This window comes from Cygnus olor, chromosome 9 (assembly GCF_009769625.2).
Source record: "Cygnus olor isolate bCygOlo1 chromosome 9, bCygOlo1.pri.v2, whole genome shotgun sequence".
NCBI classification, from domain to species: Eukaryota; Metazoa; Chordata; class Aves; order Anseriformes; family Anatidae; genus Cygnus; species Cygnus olor.
In genome coordinates, this window is record NC_049177.1 from 10,240,028 (window position 1) to 10,262,201 (window position 22,174).

General features: G+C 45.9%; 1 protein-coding gene across 6 annotated transcripts in view; it reads left to right on the top strand.

Moving 5' to 3' along the window:
* Positions 1–21,260, top strand: part of MAP3K13 (mitogen-activated protein kinase kinase kinase 13) — a 74,628-nt gene extending 53,368 nt beyond the window's left edge. For 5 of the 6 annotated variants that reach the window (XM_040567155.1, XM_040567158.1, XM_040567159.1 and 2 more), the window contains 13 exons: positions 3,002–3,185; positions 3,687–3,878; positions 4,667–4,825; positions 7,840–7,998; positions 9,431–9,539; positions 10,470–10,579; positions 11,745–11,861; positions 12,377–12,514; positions 12,968–13,709; positions 15,108–15,178; positions 17,021–17,318; positions 17,993–18,090; positions 18,179–21,260. In XM_040567155.1, coding sequence (XP_040423089.1) covers positions 3,002–3,185; positions 3,687–3,878; positions 4,667–4,825; positions 7,840–7,998; positions 9,431–9,539; positions 10,470–10,579; positions 11,745–11,861; positions 12,377–12,514; positions 12,968–13,709; positions 15,108–15,178; positions 17,021–17,318; positions 17,993–18,090; positions 18,179–18,215 — 2,414 coding nt within the window. In that variant the 3' untranslated portion in view covers positions 18,216–21,260. Of the gene's footprint in view, positions 1–3,001; positions 3,186–3,686; positions 3,879–4,666; positions 4,826–7,839; positions 7,999–9,430; positions 9,540–10,469; positions 10,580–11,744; positions 11,862–12,376; positions 12,515–12,967; positions 13,710–15,107; positions 15,179–17,020; positions 17,319–17,992 lie in introns of all 6 variants that reach the window. The other variant, XM_040567160.1, reaches the window with a different exon arrangement.
* Positions 21,261–22,174: the final 914 nt, after the last annotated feature.

Sequence of the window (22,174 nt, forward strand, 5' to 3'; positions counted from 1 at the left end):
ACAATAATAATAATAATAATAGTATTAATAGTAATAATGCGTACGAAATAAGTGATGCACAATGCAATTGCTCACCACCCGTTGACCGATGCCCAGCCTATCCCCGAGCAGCCGGCCCCCCCTCCACCCCGGCTAGCCACCCCTATATATTGTTCAGCATGACGTCAGATGGTATGGAATACCCCTTTGGCCAGTTTGGGTCAGCTGTCCTGGGTCTGTCCCCTCCCAGCTCCTGCTGCATCCCTAGCCTGCTCGCTAGCAGGACAGAGCGAGAAGCTGAAAAGTCCTTGGCTTGGTGTAAGCACTGCTCTACAACAATTAAAACATCAGCATGTTATCAGCGCTCTTCTCATTCTAATCCAAAACATAGCACCCTGCCAGCTACTAGGAGGAAAATTAACTCTGTCCTACCTGAAACCAGGACATGTCCTCAGGGGAGGTTCCTGGGAGCAGCAGGAACACATGCATGAGGTAACTTGTGTGCATTTTTTCAGTTGGCAGGTTTAGGTTGTAGGTTTGCACCACTGATGCTAAAACCCAATTTTTCCCCTGAGTGTAGCCCAGTGTTCTCCACCAGCCTCAGTTTCATTGGGAAGCTTTTTGGTGCTCGTTATGTTATGGAAGCCAAATGACTCTCTGGCTGTCCCAAAATGTCGTATCCTGTTCCTGTGCAGAGAACTTCTGAGAGAAGGGGATTTCTGTCTGACTGTTGCATTGTCTTAGGTGTGGTTTGGCTCTGTGCTCCTGAAATGCTCGGATGCAGGATGCTTCGCTGAGTGACTGCGTGGTCTTTCTCTGCTGAAACCTCTTCCCTGAACCATGCCCCCGGTGTTCGGGCTGCAGCTGCGATATAGGACGGGACACATCACGGATATTCCTTACCAAATAAACGCTAGATGGCTTTGCAGGAGGGAGCTGGTGAACTTCTGCTAACTTTGCTTACAGCTCCCTGTTTGCCATTGCAGAGGATAACAGCTAATGTTAAGGGATGTGAACGGCTCCTAAGGGATAGCAGTATAGGTTCCCAGTGCCACTCCCAAACCTGGGGCCCTTCAGGGAAGTAAATGACAACATTGCATGCTTTGTACAGGAAAGGCGGTCTGGTATGTAATGAAACAGCTATTTCAGTGCAATGGAATAAGTTTCATTGTTGCCTCCATAAATAACTTGTTCGTCAGCCACCACAAAACATGAACTGTATTTACCACCTTCTTCAGAAGCAAGGTGTTTGTCAGTTAAGTAGCAATACATATATCTCAATTTCTCTATGTATGAATGTATTTTCCTTATTTAAAGAACTGCCTTTTGATTAAATACCAATTTTAAGTGTTGTTACAAATGACTCAAGTTGTTTATTGAAGAAGAATGATTATGATTTTATAATACTTGAACGTCCTGTGATCGAGATAGTGCTAATAACATATTTCATGCATCGCTTCCTCATAGTTTCTTAGCTGACAGGCAGTTCTTGCTTCAGCACAGAAGTACACGTGCTGGTAGGCAATGCAGCCTTCCCGTGTCTGTCGTGGCATCTTGTAAGTTGAGGATGGGGATCACCCACTGCAAATCCACGGCTGTTACAGTGCGTTGCAGCCGAGAGCCGCGTGCCCTCTTCTCTTTGTGCTTCTGCACAACGTAAGGTTGTGAGCGGTATATCAGTACGAAAACTAGACTTGTCTGCCAGGAGCCGTGCTGAGGGTTGAACTTTGCTCTGGCAGGTCAAAAGGTGTTTTTGCTGTAGATTAACAATGTTTTTTTGTAGTTCAGCGAGCAGAGCGGGCGCTGGGGTCTGGCTGCGGGTGGGAGCCGGCCTTCCCTAGCCGTGCCTGGCAAGCAGTCGCGCGGCAATGTCTGAGTGTCACAGGAGTGCTCTGAGGGAAAGCCTCGAATCGGGATCAGTCCCAGAGGAAGTTCAGTAGTATGGGTTTTCCTTCAGTGGTGACAGTAATGGATGCTTTGGCACAGTCCCAGCTGCAGCCCTGGTAACCCCCAGTGGCCGGGGGCTGGATGAAACAAGACGACGACACGTCTTTGTAGTGACCTGAAATGGGGCTGTACAGGCCTGGTGTTCTTCTTTCAGAAATCAGTGGCTTAAGTGTTGCTTTTGCTGCTAAATAATTTATTCTCTAAACTTAAGCATTTATTGAGTTACAGTAAATAAATTATTGCTTGCATTTTGTCTTGAGGTTTGTGGGATGTTAAGGTAATTTCAAGGTGTCTCGCAGACGGCAAGGCTTGCTGTTCTGGTGGGCATGACTTTCTTTAAGCAGTTTAAGCAGCTTTCCTGGACAACTCTGACAGTGCCCAAATAAGATATGCGCAAGTACCAAAGGAGAGCAGTCCCTTAATATTTTTTTGCTTGTTTGACAGCAGATATACACAAAGTTGGTGTGGGAAAGACCTGTTTCTGTGACCCGTAGTGGTGGCTAATAATGTGCTTTGTGTTGGGTAACTTGGTGGTTGCTGGTCTGGATTTTCCAACCTTCCGCCTCTGACTTTCTTTCTTATTTATTATTTTTGTTCTGTTTCTAGGGGGAAAAAATCATTTTTTTTTTTGTAAATTATGAATGCTAAATGCTTCTTCTCACCTATGCTTTTCAATGGGGTCATATAGTTAATAACAGGTACCATCATCCTTCAGTTTTGGAGTAGAGGACCCGCTCCCTAATCTGCCAGTCCATTGTCTCTGGTATGTGAAACTGCTGCCTGCCACATCAGAGTGGCTCGCCCAAGTGTGTGGCAGTGGCGGTGAGCTCTTGGAAAAAGCCCCTGGAGGTTGAGAAGCAACAGCCTGGAGGCAACCGCGATGCGAGAGAGGAGCTGGAGGAAAGGGCTGCTGGGGCTGAGCATCCCTGTGCTGGGAGGAGATGCCATCTCCCAGCCCCCAAAAATCCACCTTCAGCTATAACAAGGGAGATGGCAGGTGCTGTCTCGGTGTGATCTTAGAGCAGAGAGTTTTTCGGTCTTGCTCCTTTACACTGCTCCCTTTGCCTGTGCCTAGATACCTGGGAGGTCCCATTCGAGGAGATCTCGGAGCTGCAGTGGCTGGGCAGTGGTGCTCAAGGAGCCGTCTTCCTGGGCAAATTCCGGGCGGAGGAGGTGGCCATCAAGAAAGTGAGAGATCAGAACGAAACGGATATCAAGCACCTGCGGAAACTCAAACATCCTAACATCATTGCCTTCAAGTAGGTTGTGAAGTTTGTGAGAAACGTAACCAGCACTACCTCTGTCCAGGGAAGAGCCGTTTGTTATGGCTGGGCAAGGTTTTAAATCCAGGAACTAAGTTATGTTGACTGCAGGACAAAATGGGTGGTGGTGTTCTTTGCTTCCTTTCTTAAATCATTGCACATTGTTGTGACAGCAAATATGTGGACACTGTCCCCACCCAGTGCTGCACTTTGCACTTGGGCTCGCTTTGCACGCAGGCTCACAAAATGCTTGCTCTGAACTCTATGAACCCGCAGCTGTAGGAAATTGAAGGAAACAAATTGTCACAAATTGGGTTCCTTCTGTGCAAAGTATGGAGAAAACATTCCCCTTCCTGTACAATAAGGAGAGCTGTTAGCAGAGCCTTGCCCAGGCAGGGTAAACAGGTTACTCTCCTGCCCCTTGGCTGCTACCTCTGAGAGTTGCTCTGGGGCTTGTAGCTCTCCTGATTCTCACTGGATATGTGTTTTCTCTAACAGGGGAGTTTGCACTCAAGCCCCATGCTACTGTATCATCATGGAGTATTGTGCACATGGACAGCTCTACGAAGTCTTGCGAGCAGGCCGGAAAGTCACTCCTCGGCTGCTTGTGGATTGGTCCACTGGGATCGCTAGTGGGATGAATTATCTGCACCTTCACAAGATCATCCATCGAGACCTCAAGTCACCAAAGTGAGTCTCCAGCTACTTAAACATCCCCCAGTTGCGGTTGCCTTTTTTTCTCAAGGAATAGTTTAAAGTTATGTCAAAAGCCTTTTTTCTTTGTTTTTGTTTTTGTTTTTTTCCACCTTGACTCATAGCTAATGAGTGAAACTAATGAAACTTGTGGCACTCTCCTCCTGTGCTGGAATTTGACAAGACTGGAAATTTTACCAATTGCTTACGTGGAAAGTAGCAGTTGGGAGATATTTCTAATGGTTTGATGGTGTCTGGTCCTATTTGAAAATGGAATATTCTGTTGCCTGCTGCTTTTTTGTTTTTTCTCCATCTTATTTGTTTTGTATTTCCCTGCTTTTCTGGAAATTTCTCAGTTATCTGTTGCTTTCCAACTAAAACTAGCTGCTCATATCCTTATTCCATAGATATTCCTTTAGCGCTCCTCTAGCCTGTGACAAGACTGACAGTGCGTTAGGTTGAGGCTTTAAAATGTTTTACAGTTTATTGAGGTAGAGCTTTACTAAAACTTTGAAACACTCCCAGATATAGTGGATTTTCAGTGACTTGTTAATTTGCAGCTTTTTTTTTTTTGACTTGTAGAATTCAGAATAGTTGAGACACCAAAATCAACCACCCCAAAGGAGTGTTTTCACCAGTGAAAATGCACAGTCTTTTTCTTTGTACTGTAGTCATAAGCAGCAGGGCCTCTTCAACTGTTCATATTGATTAGGAAGTGATTCCCAGTGGCTCTTGCAGTACAAGACAACTCGCAAAATGCTGATTTCTTGTTTTCTTTCCTCCAGTGTTTTAGTTACACACACAGATGCAGTTAAAATCTCAGATTTTGGTACATCTAAAGAACTTAGTGATAAAAGTACAAAAATGTCTTTTGCGGGAACTGTGGCTTGGATGGCCCCAGAGGTGATACGCAATGAGCCCGTCTCCGAAAAAGTGGATATCTGGTGAGTAGTAGTATTGTTTTAGTTGAGTACCTTCACCTGCCATTTAGCCACTTGGTTTTCCCAGCACTTACTTATTCAGCACCCTCTTCTTAGGGATGGGGATAGCTTGCGCTGTCATTGACTATTCCTTTCTCCGTCTGCCTAGTGCCCTGAACTCTGTTGCTGAACCATGGGCTGTAGCAGAAAGAGAAATGACATGCATGTGTACAGGCTGTGTGTTAAGCCCCGAGGGTCCCTAATGAGACTCAGTGCAGACTGTTTGTATCCTGCAGAGTCCGAAGTAAACAAATGCAACAGTTCTCTCAGTATCCAGGCCAGAGCTTTCTTCCACTATAGGTGTCTCCTCAGCAGCTTCTGCAGCCAGGGTGTCTTTCACTCGCATCCTATCCTGATCATGGACACGCTTCAACTGTAGAACCGCCTCTACTCTGCCAGCTTGAAGGGTCCAAACACCTTTTTCTTTCTGCATGTTAGACTTGGCTGCAATGTGTACAGCCACAGGGTATAGTCCCTTGAATCCGAGAGAGGAAATCGGGTTACATTGTAAGAGGTTTAAACATCTATTTCCACCCCATACGAAATGCACTCTTTGTCCAAATGATCAAAAGGGAAGGTTCAGGTCTCCACACTACTAACAATGCTTGAGATAGAACCGAGCCTTGGGGCTCCCTTGGGATGCCTCTGCAAAGGTTTCAGGGTCCTTGAGGGAACCACGTTTCTGTTTCTGCCTTGTTGTTTCTGCATATTGAATGGTAGTAGGCAGGACAAATGCCCTTCTCCCTGTTCTACAGCCATGATGAATTTTCCTTTTTGTGGCTTTCAGCTGTGAATGCTGCTGTGTTCCTTACGCAGCGTGAAGCCACAGGTCAAAGCTGCGGGTGGGTGGCTCAAAGTGTGAATGAAGTCAGCCAACTGCCTACTGCTGGTGCTTCAATGCAGAGCTGGGTTGTGACTTCAAGTCAAGGTTTCCTGTAGGGAAAAGGGAAAGTCAGTCTTGTAGCGTGTGATATACAGCTCTTCTTGTGCCCGCAATGTTTTGTGTGTTCATTTTGTGCAGACGTAGCAGGCTGCAGCATAGCCAGCTCTTCTGGGAGAAACTCTTGTATTTTCTTTCCAAAACAATCCATCCACCATTTGTCTTCTGAGCTCCTCCTTTAAAATCACAGGTTCATTAAGAGGAATGCTGCTGTATTTCTAGCCTCAGCTTTCTGTATTTTAGAGTAGCTTAGGTTCAAGAATATTGTATGGAGCATCATGTCCAATATGTATATATTTAAAAAAAAAAAAAAAAAAAAAAGCTGCTAGCTCTGCTGAGGACTGTGAGCACTCCTTGACCCCTTTTCTCAGTGATTTAGAGAGATTGCTCCTTCGTGTAAACTTAGGGGTGGGTGCCTTTGGTCCAAATTCCTCTTCAGAGGATGCAGTGGTTATTGCTCAGACTCATCCTCGACATCCATTCTTTGCCCAGGATGAGTAAAAGTGATGTTTGTGAACGCTGACAACAAATGAGAACAGTTCCTAAGCTGCTTATATGTCTGCTCTCTCTCATCCTTAGCAGCATGCTTAAAAAACAAAAACAAAAAAACCCTCACCAACCCTATAATCTTATCAGGAGTCTTCAAAATCCTTTGCCAGGTCTTAATCATAACAAAGCTGAAACCAGATGGGGTTTCCTGATAGCTCGTCCAGCCACCTGGGATCCCTGCTTTCCTGCAGCCCACAGAAAATTTTGAGGGAAATATGTTCCAATTCTGCTTTTTTCTGCACATGATTTGAAACCAGTGGGTTCTGAAAGTGTGACATTTTTCACATGAAGGCCTGCTTCCCGACTGACAGTTGTTCAGACCCAGGCAGTTTGTCCCCTGGATGTTCTTCTGTACTTAATAAAAGCAACTCGATACTAGTACAAGCCAGAAACACACTTCTCACTTTTCACCTGGTTTGACTCACCAGCGAGCTTGGCAGGGTCGATGTCCCGCAGACAGCTGGGGCACACAAGTAAGGTGACACTTGTGTGTGTGAAATTGAGATGGTTGTACCTCAGCCTGTCTCGCAGCCTGGTTAATGCGCAGTAAGTTGGTTCTCTGCAGTATTTTGTTTACCTCTGTATTGACTGGCTTGATATGTCTTTGTTGTTTTTTGGGGTGAAGATTGTAAATAAGCCAAAAACTGTTTGCTGCTCTAAATTAAGGTCTTGGTCCTTACTGATCATTTCACTAAGGAAGAGAAGCAAAGTGATTTTCTTACCTATGACTCTCACTGCTTGTAATAGGAGGTTCTTTCCTTGGCAATGTTCACTTAATGATATTTTTCTCTTTGGCCTTCCTGTCTTTAGCACAAAAGAAATACCAGATGAGATTGCATGTGCTTTTGATACTGATTTTTACACATGTTGCGTTTGTCTTGTTCCCACGCTGCAGTAGTTGTAGCCATGAGTTTCAAACTGTTGAAACATCCAGGACATCCATGGGTAGTTGAAGACACATAACAGCAAAGGGAACATTTGGTTAGGAAAATAAAGTTAAAAGACATGTATTATTAAAGCAAAACAAAAACACACAACCTTTGCTCTCTTTTCTCTGTGAGACTTAGCAGTTCTGTCTACCTTGGAGCAGATGATCTGTTCTTGCCAGTAAAAATAGTCAACGGTCTATCTCAGTAGAGCAAAGTTTCCTCTTCATTTAACAAGAGTAAGTTTCCAACTACATGGAAAAGCTTCTAATGTGCTTTCAGGATTTTTAAAATCTCACAATGAAGTAAGAAGGGGTAGGTGAAAACCAGTGCAATTTGGTGTTCAGTGCAGAACTGGGACAGGGGAGGAAGAGTTACGTGGTGTGTGAAATAGCTACTCTTGTTTTAAAAACTAGTATTTAAACAGTGCTGCCCATTCTTGCAGTTTCAGATCAGACATACCTAGTTTTCTTTTTCACCAAAGAGTAATTTTTCAAGCTCCAGTTGTTTCTGTTGAACTGAATTCACATGGAAGTTTTTCTCCTGGTTTGTTTCTTCATCAGGTCGTTTGGGGTAGTTTTATGGGAGCTGCTAACAGGAGAGATTCCCTACAAGGATGTGGACTCCTCAGCCATCATTTGGGGAGTGGGCAGTAACAGCCTGCATCTTCCTGTTCCTTCCACCTGCCCGGACGGCTTCAAAATCCTCATGAAGCAGACCTGGTAAGACCTTGAAGCCTACGCAGACCTATGGCTCGCCCTTAGCTCTGTCCAGACTCCCAGTGAAACTGATGAAACCAGAATCAGAGTGGGAGTGTTGAGCCCAGAGCACAAGGCTCTTAAGTGCTCTCACACTTGTCAGAAGAACAATCAATTTTAACATTTTGGATTCTGCTTCCTTGTGGCACCAGGCCTGGACTCCAGAAGGACATTTGGAGTTCAGGGAAAGTAGGAAAAGACCTGTGTGGTTTGCTGGGCAGACAGGGCCAGGGAGGGCTCTGGCTGGCTCCAGAGTGAAAAGATTTTCTTTATTTTTTCTGAACACTCTGAACCCCCTTTTGAAGTGACTGTTCTTTGAACTGGACAGAGAGAATTTCAAGCTGTGTGTACGAAACCAGGTTTTTGCACGTGTAGATACGGGAAATGCTTTCAGTTACTTCCACCTGCCAGATTAGAGTTGAAATTCCTGGTCTTGGGTTTTGTATTAATTGTTAACCTCTGCATCTTGACACAGTGTTTAAGTGATCTTCCAGCATTTTCCCACTCTGAGTTGTACCAGCCATCCTCCCAAAGGCACGAAGGGAAGCACAGGCCAAAACATCTGCGGATCTTTAAAATGTCTGTTCACTCTTGTGATCCTGAGATACAGCAGTGCAAGCTGTCGCAGTGTCTGTGCTGAGACAGATGCTGTGACTGGCTGTGCTTCTGCGCATGGACGCAAAATGCAGGAGGCAGGTTTTGCAGCTCTGAGCAGTGCGTACACACACTTGTATCTCCACCTAGTGGAAGGAGGTGGTTTGTAGGGGAGAGGTGGCTGAAGGAGCTGTTTCTTGTCCTAAACAATGAGTCCATGCAGCAAGTCTGGTGGTTCAGCCTTGAAGCTCGACTGCTGGTCTCTTAAATATACAAAAGGATTTGTACTTGAGTAGGATCTCACACAGATGCTCGGTGTGTTACAATACTGTGTAGGCTCAGGCACCTACTGTGTCATCACATAGATACAGTGTTTTTAGATATCCTGTTACATTGAATGTAAATTATTAGACTATCACCTCTACTAGACAGATTTAATTTCATTATCTGATTAATTTCCAAATCTTAAAACGGAAATAATCCGTTTCTCCTTGCCTAACAAGTTAGAAGCAGTTTCATCTTTGTTCCTATCTTTCAATTTGTGATCAAGTTTTCCTATTTTAAATGCCTTTCATCTCTCCCATTTCTATAGGATAGATCAAACCAAAAGCAGAATACAAAACGACTCTAGCACAATAAACTCACGTTCAGCAAAGGACAAAACCTGAGAAGCTCCTTTGCTCTAATCTGTCAGATGCAGCATTCAGAAAATTGATTCTAGTGAGAAATACTTTCAGAAGGGCAGGAGTAGCTAGCACTGTTAACCTGATCTCATGGTGGACATTTGTCTGTTTTGCTCCAGGCAGAGCAAGCCCCGGAATCGTCCCTCCTTCCGACAGACACTGATGCACCTGGATATTGCATCTGCCGATGTGCTGGCTACTCCTCAGGAAACCTATTTCAAATCACAGGTAACTGGGGAGCGGCTGTGGCCGTTGAGCATGAGATAGCTGCAAGGGTCTGATTTCACAGGCTGCAACAAATACAGCAAAAGTCAAGACCCATGATTTCAGTTTGATTCCTGGGGAGAAGTGAGCTGATAGGTATTTTAAAATCTTTTACCCAAACTTTCACAAACTGAGACATCTACTGACATCAGTCAGAAACTGTTACCTTATTGAGTTCTCCTTGAGACTGCTGACTTCAGAAGTTCTGCTCCCAGCTCTTCTCTGGTACAGGAGACCATGAGACTGTTGAGAGGAACCATTGCATTTATAGTGAAGATGAGCAGGGCAGCTATTGCAGGGCAATGAAGGTACTCTGGGACTCTTAGGGGGGATCAGAAAATGTATGGTCTTTGAGATTCCTCTGAGTCCTATCCGGCTGCTGCCAGACTGGGAATGAGAATGGAACCTACCCCCTGGTATAGAGGATCTATGCAGTGCATGAAAGAAAGTGGATGTGTTTCTTAAGGCTGCAAGAACCAGGGCTTCGAGGGGTAAACAGAGTTATGTCATCCTACTGACTGTCATCTTTATCAAGCATATAGCTTTCCAAATCGTCAGCCTTTCTGTTTTCTTTAAAAGACAAAAGTGAAGAAAATGTTGTCTTAGGATGGAAAGAGCTTTAGGAGAGTTTTATTTATTTATTTATTTATTAGAAAGTACAGATATATTTTAAATTATATACTTCCAATTTTGTGCTCCAATTATGATTTTAAAATGCTGAAACTACATATGCTACAGTGTTACTTCTTTCAGCTGAATTATTTTGGGTAACACGTTTTCAACCCAGACCTGCAATTTTCTGCAGAAGCAAAGAATGTTGCCCAAGAGTTTTTCTTTGGTGGAAGCAGGGATCCCAATCCTTTGTAAATACCTGAGAGTAAATTGCTTCCCTAGGCTGAATGGAGAGAAGAAGTGAAGAAGCATTTTGAGAAGATTAAAAGCGAAGGAACTTGTATCCACCGGCTAGATGAAGAATTGATTCGTCGTCGAAGAGAAGAGCTGAGGTCAGTCGGTAGCCTTTCATGTGCATTGCTCGCTTACCCAATCCAGCCTTCTCTTCTCCAGCTAAATGAGCCCAGCTCCCTCAGCTTGTCCTGGGGGGCAAGTGTTCCAGCCCCCTGACGGTCTTCATTCCCCTCTTGTACTGAGGACTCCAGAACAGGGCTTGGTATTCCTGGTGACATAAATTCAGGCAGCCTCAATATTCCTCATGAGTCCAGAATCTGAAGTTCCTGCAGGCCTGCCCTAGACTTTGAGCGCTGCTTAACTGGTGGAAAGCCACAGAGAAAGAAACAGTGGGAACTGTTCCTGCTCTTGGGCTGTCTGAACAGTTTGCCTCAGGCAGGAGAGGCAAAGTCACGTGTGTTCACCAGGGAATGTTTCTGCCTGAGTTTTGGCGCTTGTGATAACTGTGCAGAAGCAAATACATCTGTCTTAGCAGGAAATGCATCTTGAAGTTTGCTGTGAGGTTTCTTACACCTGATATTTTGTTTGTATTATTTGCTTCCAGAGAAGTGAACACAATCCAATTTATCATCCCACTGAAGTTCATTGTGAACACTAGACCAACTTAAAAATGAAAGCAGAATGTTTATTTAAGAAAGCAAAGAGTTATCTTCTGTGATACAGACTTGTAAAGATAGTTGTGACAGAGAACCACGAAGTATGTCAAACCTGAGAAATCAAAGGAAGCCTTGTTTAACCAATTTGCTGTAGTTGTTATCAGTGTTCCTTAGCCCCAAGGAAGCTTTTGAAGGCCACATCTTCCAGCTGTGGTTCGAGATGTCTTATGCAACTATACTGTAGCTGTAGGGACATGCTGCTTTATGTGAAATACAAACTGATGACTTCTGTGCAAACAAGATGATTAGGACTTGGCTGAAGGGCTTATGGATGCATGAGAGGCATTTGCAGCTTCTCTAGTGAGAAGTGTTGCCACTCATTCAAGACTGTTAAACACTTTCTAAATCATATCATGATTTATTCATAGTATCAAGCTCTTAACCTTTATTTGCTGTTAGCTTTATTAGGGGTTCACAGACAGTGCCGTACTGCTGGCAGATTTCACTTTTAGAAGGCCTTTTCCGAAACCACCTGTATATTTCCTTATCCTCCTTCGTGTTCCACAGGCATCAGACTGTCAGCCATGATTTTTTTTCTGTTTTTCAGACATGCGTTGGATATCCGCGAGCACTACGAGAGGAAGCTGGAGCGAGCCAATAACTTATACATGGAGCTCAGCGCTATTATGCTGCAGCTGGAGGTCCGTGAGAAGGAGCTCATAAAGTATGTATCTATAGCAGAATGGTATGCCACACACGTGGCAATTTGCACACTGGAGAATAAACCAATGCTTCATTTCTAAACTGTGTAGCAGCACTTGTAGATTTAGTGTCCCCTGGCATTATTTTAGAGCTAAACAAAGGGCTGGCAGGCAGAGACGGGCCCCTTACGAGCAGACCACGGCAGACCACTTAGTGCATGCATCTTTACACCGTGTTTACCAACTGAGAGAAAGGCATCTTTCCCATTTGGTATTGGCATCCTTTGGCCCCTTTGTAAAGAGAAAAGCAGTGCTGTTTCTGGACTGTGTGCCAGGGCCATGTTCCAACTGCCTGATCTCTGCAGAGAGAATTTAGAAAATGACTGTCCTTTCCCAGAACAGCATGTTGTGTTGCACCCAGCCATAGCTGAGAAACAGGCACGCAGTGTGCTCATTGTACAGCTGTCTTTCTGTCCAGCAGGAGCTGCAGTTGGATAGAGAGAGAACTGGTCTGTTTTTTTCTTGCCCAATGTTTCAGGAGGGAACAAGCAGTGGAAAAGAAATATCCTGGGACTTATAAACGCCACCCAGTCAGACCAATAATCCACCCCAATACAGTGGAGAAGCTGATGAAGAGGAAAGGGGTCTCCCATAAACCAGGCAGCCAGACCAAACGGTAAGAAGTAACTACCTAATTTTGTGCTACATTCACATGTGCCTCTGAAACAAGCTGGCCAATACCATCAGCAGATTAGGGTCCTACTGTGCCGAGCATTGTATGCCCACATAGTGGGAGACGTGCCCTACACCAAGGTCTTAGACATAGAAGGGAGCAATTCTGGGAGCAGATCATCAAAATGAGAGTGGAGAAAGGAGAGTATGTGGTGGATATTGGGAAGAGCAGCAAGAAAGGAGCGTGGAGCATGACGGGCTAAACAGAAAGGACATTGAGTGGAGGGAAGCAAAGGAAACTAGAGGTAGAAGTCAAATAGCTGAAAGGGAGGGAGGCATGTAGATTACAGAAAGCAGAGTATGCTTATGGCTACGGTTGCCTCTTCGTCCTGGCTCCGAGCTGATGTCATTTCTTAGTTTGTGGTTTAATGTTAAACATTTGCTGACTTTCCCTCAGGCCAGATCTACTGAAGTCAGAGGGCATACCCAGCACAGAAGCAGCATCTAATGGCTCACCAGTCTCAGGAAGTCCCAAAATGTCAACACTGAGTGGCAAAAGTCGCTACCGCAGTAAGCCACGTCACCGCCGAGGGAACAGCAAAGGCAGCTACAACGATTTTGCAGGGATCTTGAAAAACCAGCCAGTGCAAGATGATGCACCCCCACCTCCACCTCATAATCATTCTCATCCTCCTGGTCTACCGCAGCAACATGGCCACGGCCATCCCCATGGCCATCACTCACGGCTTCATGCCCATGGACAAGATATTGCCAACTGTGCAAACAACTTAAGGTACTTTGGCCCCGCAGCAGCGCTGCGGAGCCCTCTCAGTAACCACGCGCAAAGGCGGATGTCTGGTTCCAGCCCTGATCTCATCTCCACTGCCATGGAAGCAGATTGCCGAAGGAATCTGGAGAGCAAAGAAAGCAAAGCTGATCATTGGGAGTGTTGCAAAACAGATCCATATAATTCCTGTCTTCAGTGCAGGGACGAGGACAGTGGTCAGGTACAGATGTCATCTGTTGAAACAGGAATGAGCCATTCTCAATCACCATCCGTTTCCCTATATGAAAACGCGCAGTACATTGAGAAGATGGAGGAAGAGGGCTTCAGCAACGGTACATCAGCGTCTGCTCTAGGCACACCCCAGCACATGGCTTCCTCAGTGCTACCATGCAAAGCAAGACCCATTCAGAAGGTAAGGGCAGCACAGTGACTTAGAAACAAAACAAGGCTTCCTCCTCTTTCCCTTCTCCACCAAAAGAGCAGTAGAGTTATGTGTACAACTTTATCTTAAAGAGGTCGTGCCTATGTGAACTTTGTTTTGTGATCTGGACATTCTTTTAAAGTCAATTTTATTGAGAAGTACTGTAGGCATATCAGAGAGTATTGCTAATAATTAGGGTTGTTAAAATGTCTTTGATAATGCCTCGTTCTGTTACTTGCAGTTCAGCCACTATTTGTTAGAGCTCAATCTTGATCTGCTGCATGCTTGCTGTTGAAACAGCCTCAAAATGGTTTCAAGCCTTTCTCAAAACAAAGGAGGGGGTGAACACTTTCTTTCGTTGATGTTAAAGATCATGCCGCAGTTTCAGTGAGCATCTGTAGCACTGTTGTGCCTTGGAACAGAAATACAAGCTTTGCTGTGGTCTTGGAGACATGCCTTTTGCTGCAACTGCAAAAAACTGTCCTCCTTGACTGAAAGTCCTGGTTTTAGGATAGCAGATTTTCATAAAATACATGCTCAGTTAAGCACTGAGCACACTCTGTCCTGGGGCTGCCAGAGTCGAAAAGATGTTATGGCACAGCTGTACTACAGAAACAGAGTGCTTCTTTATTCCTCCTGCTTCCATCCAGGTGGTAAGAACTGGTCTGAGAGGAGTTCAAAGAGCAAGAAAACTAAGCCTAGGTGGGAAAGCGAAGGCAAAGAGGATGAATACTAGAATCAAGAGTGTGGTTTTGAGCCCAGAATGAAAGGAGGAGAAGCTCATATTACAAGGGATAGAAGCAGAGGCTGAACTGGGGGTTGGCAGGCTGGATGGGATAAGAGGAGGCTGTAAAAAACAGAGTGCAGGGGGGATTTGGATGGGAAGAGAATAATAAAAGGCTGTGCTCACTGAAGCAGGAAATAGAAGAAAACTCAGTTTTTCTAGTTGATGAAACCCACCAGCAAAGCATGTGTCATCCCCAGTGCTGCTCTGTGATAGGCCCATGCAGACAAGGTTGGAGTGGTAAAGCTAAGAGTGCCAGATCAGCTCAATAATTTGAATTGTGGATTTCGGGGGATTACTTGGTTTACTTCTGTTTGGGGTGCGGGGATGGGGGAGAATCTGGAACATGATGTTCTCAGTGCCTAAGGTGTTCCAGTCTGTTCTGAAGTCGATCACTCCAAATTCGGAAATGGCAACATTACGGCTGCCTGAAATAGCCTCGTAAGGTGAAAGCTGAGTGAGTTCTCACTGTTTTTTCTTGTCCAGTTGGTTGCAGCCTGTTGACCCAGTGACTTTGTACTGGAGGACCAAGGGGCAGCCATGTAGTTGTGTGTTTGCTCCTTCACAGGTGTGTGATATCATTCTTGTCCTTTGTTTTCTGCCAGAGTGGTGATGAGTCCTCAGAAGAGGAAGAGGGCGAAGTAGACAGTGAAGTGGAGTTTCCTCGTAGACAAAGGTAAAAGGTGAATTCACTCTAATCTCTTTTTGTTGGGACAAATCTCAGGACAACTGTCATAGCAACTGCACATCATTATTCAAACTGCTGGCAGAAGAGCAGAATCACATTTGGTGTGTCCCATCTGCCCCTGGTGATCCTTCATGTTAATTCACTCTTTTCAGCCTGTTCTGAGATGTTATCTCCAGCATAGCTTTCCTCTTGCAGGCTGTTCACAGCACAACTTGATCACACTTGTTTAGGAAGAGGTAACATGATTTGGCCTGTGAAATAAGCTGCTGCATCTGTTTCACCAGAATCAGACTTCCTAGATGTTGGGACCTTCTGCGGACTCTTTCAAAAGTTGGTTTATCTGTTGCTGCAGCAAGCTGACTCCAGAGCCTTCATAGTTGAATTCAAGTAGGATGTGAGGGCTAGGTGAGAGCACAGGAGATCAAGTTTGATGACGTTGCCTGTAGAATAAAAGGCTTGAAGGGGAGTTCCTACTTACGCATTTGTAATAGTAGACCTTACAGTCTTCTGCTCTGGAAAGAGATCATGAATTGTTGCAGTAACTTTAGGAAAATCACTGCCTGAAGTGCAGAAGTTATCCAGTGAGCAAATAAGGGTTGTTAAGAAAGGAGCAGAGAAGATAAAATCTTGTCTGCTGTTATATTCATTCACAGCACACCTGCAGCTTGAATCCTAAATGCCACCTTACCCCAGTTCAAAGACCGTGGTAGAGTTTGAGAAAATACTGAGAGGTGTGACAAGAATAGTTAGAGATGGTTTCTATAGAAGAAGAGATTAAATCCATGAGAAATCTTTGTCTAGCAGGAGGAGAAGCTATAACTGAGGTGCATGAAATTGAGAGTTATGTGGAGAAAGGAAACGAGGAACGATTCCTCACATCCATATTAGGGACACCTAGTGAACAATGGGTTTAAAATGAATAAAAAGTGCTTTTTTGCATCCAAAACATTTTCACATGTGGAGTTCATTGTCAAGGAATGCTGCGGAAATCAAAACATAAACAAGTCCTAAGTGTTAAATTTACAGCGGTAGGTCCATCGGTGGCTGTTAAGCACAGTCATCCAGGTTTGATCTTCAGCTCAGAAGTCTGAGTACAAACCAGGAAGATATGCCAGGAGAAAGAAGGCTCTTTCTGTACACCCTGTTCTTGTATTTTCCCGTGATTATTTTTTCTTGCTGAGGGTTGGAGATGGAGTGCTGGGCTAGATGAGTTTTCTGACTCATATGGTTCTTGTGTGTGTGATTGTTGCTTCTTCGGTGATTTACTATCGTGGAAGACAAATTGCCTTCTCTGAACTCAGTGTGATGACCTATTGTGGGGCTCTTGGCATGTTCAGCCAACTGATAGTTTGTACTGTTGCTGTTGAATCCTGGCGTGAGGTGATTTTCGCATTCAAGTAACGTGCACGTACTTAAATTCTAGCCTGGCTGTAGGGACAGCTGCCAGGTGGTGCAGATATTCCCAACTGAATTAGCTTGAGCCCTACAGCACAGCTTTTTTTTTTTTTTTTTTGGAAAAGGAGTGTTACAGAAAAATATGCTCCAGAGTAGATCAGCTAATGGGAATGTGTAGGAGATGAAAACAAAAAGAACAGATGAATTTAAAGATGCAGATCTTAAACAAAATAATTCAAAAGGTGGTAGCTTGAAAAGGTGAAAGGCAGCCTGTGCAGAGCTCTTGCTGCCAGCCTTGCAGATCAGTTGTGACTCAGCTGATGTGTACTAATGGTGGAAGGAGGCTCTGGTGCCTAACACAGCACCTGGGAAATTGCTTTTCCTCTGCAGTCAGAGGCACTGTGATAGAAGCTGAACTACTCTTCTGGTTTGCAGACCTCACCGCTGTATTAGTAGCTGCCAGTCTTACTCAACCTTCAGCTCGGAGAACTTTTCTGTGTCAGACGGAGAGGAGGGGAACACCAGCGATCATTCGAACAGCCCGGATGAGCTGGCCACCAAGCTGGAAGACGAGCTGGCTGAGAAGCTGGAGGACATGTTGTCCCAGACTCCAGAGATCCCCATTGAAATCTCCACCCAGTCTGATGGGCTTTCAGACAAAGAGTGCGCTGTGCGGAGAGTCAAGACTCAGATGTCTCTGGGCAAACTTTGTGCAGATGAACACAGCTGTGAGGTGAGTTGGAAGCTTAGCAATCCCTTCTTTGTCTATTGGGTAATAAAGTAAAAAAAAGAGGAATCCAAGGGCCAGGAAGTTGGATGACTGCCTAGGAAACGTCGTAGCAGATGTGTTACATCAAGGAGATGGTTTAGGTACCCAGTCTTTCTTGCACGTGGTCCGATGAATAGATGGGTTGAAGGTGGCACACAGAAAGCTGAACATGATTTGCTGATCAAGATGAGTGCAGAACTGGGAGGCCATCGGATTTGCAGTTGCATGAAATAGGATAAAATATAGGACATAAACGAGAAGTGGAAGGGATATAAAGTGTCTGCTTCAAACTTATCCGTTGGCAGCCTAGCTGACAAAGCCAGAACAATTTCCTTTCTCTTACTGTCTTTCTAGTGTTCAGGTGGGGAAGGGCAGAGCCTGCTGCACCATTTGCTCATGCCTCTGTCTGTGTGTGATGATGGTGCTCTGACCAGATATTTTTCTGTTTCCCCTCCCTGAGGGGGAGAGAAGTGACCTTTGGTAGTGCACTTGTGTGCTGTTTGCACCTCTGTGTTGTCGATTTGTCCTTCTGGGCTGGTGGTGACCTTTGCCTGCCTCTTGTTGCAGATTGGGATGGTGTGGTTGATCTGCAGGGTAGGAATGTTGCTCAAATATTGCCCTTTCCTTTTGCTTTGCAGAACCCAGCACAGTTTGGAGAATCAGACTGTGACTCTTCCGAAGGGGAGTGTTCTGATGCCACAGTCAGGACCAATAAGCCCTGCAGCTCTGCTACTTGGTAATTCAGATCTCCCCCAAAGCTTCCTGATACTGGCATTTTGATTTCCCTGAGATTCCACTTCATTCCCCTTCATCACACTTTACAGGAAGAGAAGATGTTTCTCCTTCCCACCCCAGGAGTGATCTGCAATAACCCGAATCTCTGGAAAATGTCCAAATGAAATTAATTCTCTTTGAGCATTTCAATCAAGAATGGCAGGGATGTATTTTATTGAATAATCTAGTTACTGTAACATGGATATTTATTTTTTTGACATTTTAACACTTTTTACTGTAAAGAGTGGATTGTATTTATAGACACAGAGACTCGTTGCAAAAAAAAAAAGTTCAGAAAGCAAGCACATTACAGAGAAACATCCTGGGAGTCCTGCCTGGACAGCTTTGTGTACAAATGCGGGGCGATTCTCTTGCTGCTTTCACAGGGGACCAGGCCATGTGGCCCTGAAGATTGGAGAACAGATCAAGAAAACTAAACCACTCAGTCTTATCAAATGAGGAAGCATAAAAAGACCTTACTATAAGGTAACCTGTGAACAAAGCGAATTCAGTATAACCAGCTGGGTCATTTTTTAATCAGAAGGTGGACATGTTCCTGGAGAAAACTGGTACTGAGGTGCTAACATCCAGGGTCTTCTGAGTCAATACATCCCCAGGAATGTAATAGTGGGTTTTATTTTAAAGATTTTTAGTTTCTTTTTTAATCAACATTTTGTTGTGAGATCCTGCAAATGTATTCTAACCTCGTCCTCTCAAGAATTGGTATAAGAGCACTTCTTAACATCATCCTTGCTTCACTCTGGCAGTGTCGATCTCCAGTTGAGCAGGGAAGCCTCTTTCAGACGCAGTGTGCCATTTCCCAGTTTACTTCCTCCTCTTACCTCCTGTCTCAGTCAGTTAAAGAAATCAATCAAATCAGTGTTGGAAAAGCAAGAACTCGCAAATCGTGGAAAGCACATTCTGCAGAGCCCGAGCACTCTTCTGGGGAGGAAACTGGAGATGCCTGTACTGGACTTGGAGAAGCAGTCTCTCACCTACAACAGCATCGATAACCAGCAGAGAGCTGTGTGTCGAGGGGGAAGACCGGGAATCGCTGGCCTAGATAGGAGCATCAGCCCTGCTCTGTCTCCTTCCTCACTGTATGTTCCTGAAAGCATTAACAGCTGCCTGCCCTTCATGTCAGGCTTGTGCAAAACAGGTTGCACAGGGAACCTCGAGGGTGGCTGTGGCACAGCTGTGTCTCGGGTGTACCCTGAGGCCTCTGTTTCTCCTTCAAGCTGAAATTCGACAGGTGAAAGTGAGGATAGTACTGGTATGTGACAGGCCGAGGCATTGGCAGATGAGAAAATTTGTTTTCTGATTAGAACTCATAGTGCCTTCCCTTCAAACACTACTCTTCTAAATCAATATTTAAAGAGAACAAAATGATAGAGCACGTCCTCCCCCATCCCCCCTACCCCCTAGTTGATGCCCCCTTACAAGAGCTTTCACTCTGCCCTTCGTAGCGTGCCGGCTGACACGGCCGTGCCACGCGCGTGGCCACGCTGCTGGGTGCTGCCCTGCAGCCTGGCACACCAGCCTGAGGTGAACGGCAGGAATGGACCATGGACAGGTACTTCTGTTGCTTTGTTTGTTTACATTTTATGTTAAAATATTGGTTTGCATTTAACTGTGGTAATTTATAGCCTCATGGCAAAATGAAGGAAAATGTCTTATACAGAGAGCAGTATTGTATGAGTTAAATTATCCCATATTTTTAAATTTTCGTAGCTGGACTACACACAGATCTTAAGTTATGATGTTATTTTATTATTTATTATCATTTCTGTAGATCAGAAGGTTGGCTTCACTGCTAGCACAATTGTAATCTGTTTGTGTGACGTTACCTTCTCCCCGGTCACGGCGGGAGATGGGAGCAGAGCTGGTCTCAGTGGCTGTCAGTAGTTGCTGCCTCCTGTGATTTCCAGGGATGCTGTTATGCTGGGGCCGAGAACCTGCTGGGGCTGGTCTGAGAGGGATGGGTGCAGGCAGCCCCGCGGGCCCTGTGATATTCCTCATGGTGATGCCGCGATTTGCTCGCGTTGGTGGTCCCTGAGCTGGTGGGGAATGGTGATCAGGGAACGGGGGGCTCCGTATTGATGGCAAAGTAACCGGCCTTCGTGAGATCCTCTGGCAAGAGCACCCAGAAGGACAGGCAGAGGAGGGCGATTGCTGCGGGCAGCAGGTGCAGGATCGGGGCGGCCAGCAGTGGATCCCTGTGGTGGATCACCAGTGCAGGACCAAAAGGCAGCTGAAGCGAACAGGGAGCGAGCAGCTCTCCCCTTCCTGCTGCAGCAATACTCAGCTCAGGGCAGAGGCAGAAGGTGGAGGGGAGCGAAACTTCTCTGGTTTGTTTCTGGTTTCCTCTCCCCATCACTCATTCTTCCACCCAAATATTCTCTCTTGGCCAGCAGCATGAGGAGGCGGCGGGGCCAGAGGTGGCTTTGCTGTTGTGGTGTGGGAGAGGTGCTGCGGGTGGCGGCTCAGCCAGCTGGAGGGCAGGGCCTGGGAATTTAGTGGTGTGGGATTGTGCACGTAACATGTGCACGCAGAGATCCAGCTATCCCCTAGGGCTGCCCCTTCCTTGAGTAAACGTGACCCCCGGCCTTCCCCTGCGCACACCTCGTGCTCTCAGCTGCGTGTGGGCAGCGGTTCTGCCGAGGGTTATGCTGGCACTGCTTCGTGAAACTCGCCCAGCTCTGCGCGCAGACGTGTTGCTGCGCGGGTCCCTCTGCTGCGGTTCCTTGCACTTTCTCTCCTGGCAGCATACGGGGCTGAGATGCACAGACCTGCCCGCTTCCTCCTCGCCGTAACGCCTCGTTGGCGGGACAGAAGTAAACTGTGGGTTCCCTTTTCAGCATCCTGACTTCCCTGATGCAGTTCTCGTGGCTGCTGACAGCTCCTGAACACTAGCCTAGATTTTCTCCCAGAGCTGAATGTTGCCTTCCCCGGTGTCGTGTTAAGTAACCATTTCATCTTGGCCCTGTCCAGTAGTGTTCATCTCTCTCCTCCCTGCTCTGCGGATTCCTGATACAAACTTGATTTTTTTTGTATTGAACAGTGTACAGTGATGGAAACAAGAATGACTATCAAAGCAAACAATGCATGGAATAAAAAGCCAGTGTACTTCAATGTTTCTCAGGCTGGTCTGGTGATTTGGGAAGGGTCTGTGATGTACTTTGGGAGAGTCATGAAGTCTGACAATTAACAAGATGTTAGGAAGCAGTGTTTTTAAGTTACCTGTCACTAACCCCAGGTGAACTGAAACTATGGGGAATTCCAAGTCCCAGGGCAGAGGCTTGGTGGGACACACATCATCTTCGATCACCCAGGTGTCCTTGAACGTTGGCCTTTGCTTGTCAAGTGATTTTGCTGTGAGCTGGGCAGCTGAATCCTGGGAACTTTGCCCTTAGCTGTCCTACCCCAGTCCACCCCTGGCTACTTTTGGGGGTGGGGAGCAGCTAGCTGACGGGCCCGACACATCCAGGCAACTTCTGGCTGTCCCCAAAACCCGGCTGTTTTCCCTGCAGCCAGCACTTACCATCTGAGTGACAGGAAGAGTTCTGCAGGGATGAAAGCTCTCCTGTTGAAGGTGCTGGGACAAACCACTGACCCCTCAACACTATTTTTCTCAACTTGCTACTTGTATCTCTGCACTTCACAGCACATTAAGCGCTGTTTTTGTCATAAATTAAAACTACTGAATAGGTATGGGTGGGGAGAGGGCTGGGGGAGGAAGGAACACAGCCCAGGCTGGGAACTGCTGCTGTTAGAATGGCAGTGAAAAACAGCCAAGGCTTCTGCTGTTGCAGCTCAATGCAGCTCTGTGCGGTGGGGCCTCATAGTTGCCTCCAGACAAGGAGGGCTGAGGCTGGACAGAAACACTGCTGCGGGCAGCAGCTCTCTGCCCCATCAGTCGTGCCCGCTGCACCAAGGGCAAAGCTGCAGCCAGAGCTGGACGTTGTGGGAAGCACAGCAGCCCAGGGGAAGCCTGTGACTCGGGATGGCAGGGAGGCCACAGGAGTGTGGCGCTTGGCCTCTCTGTT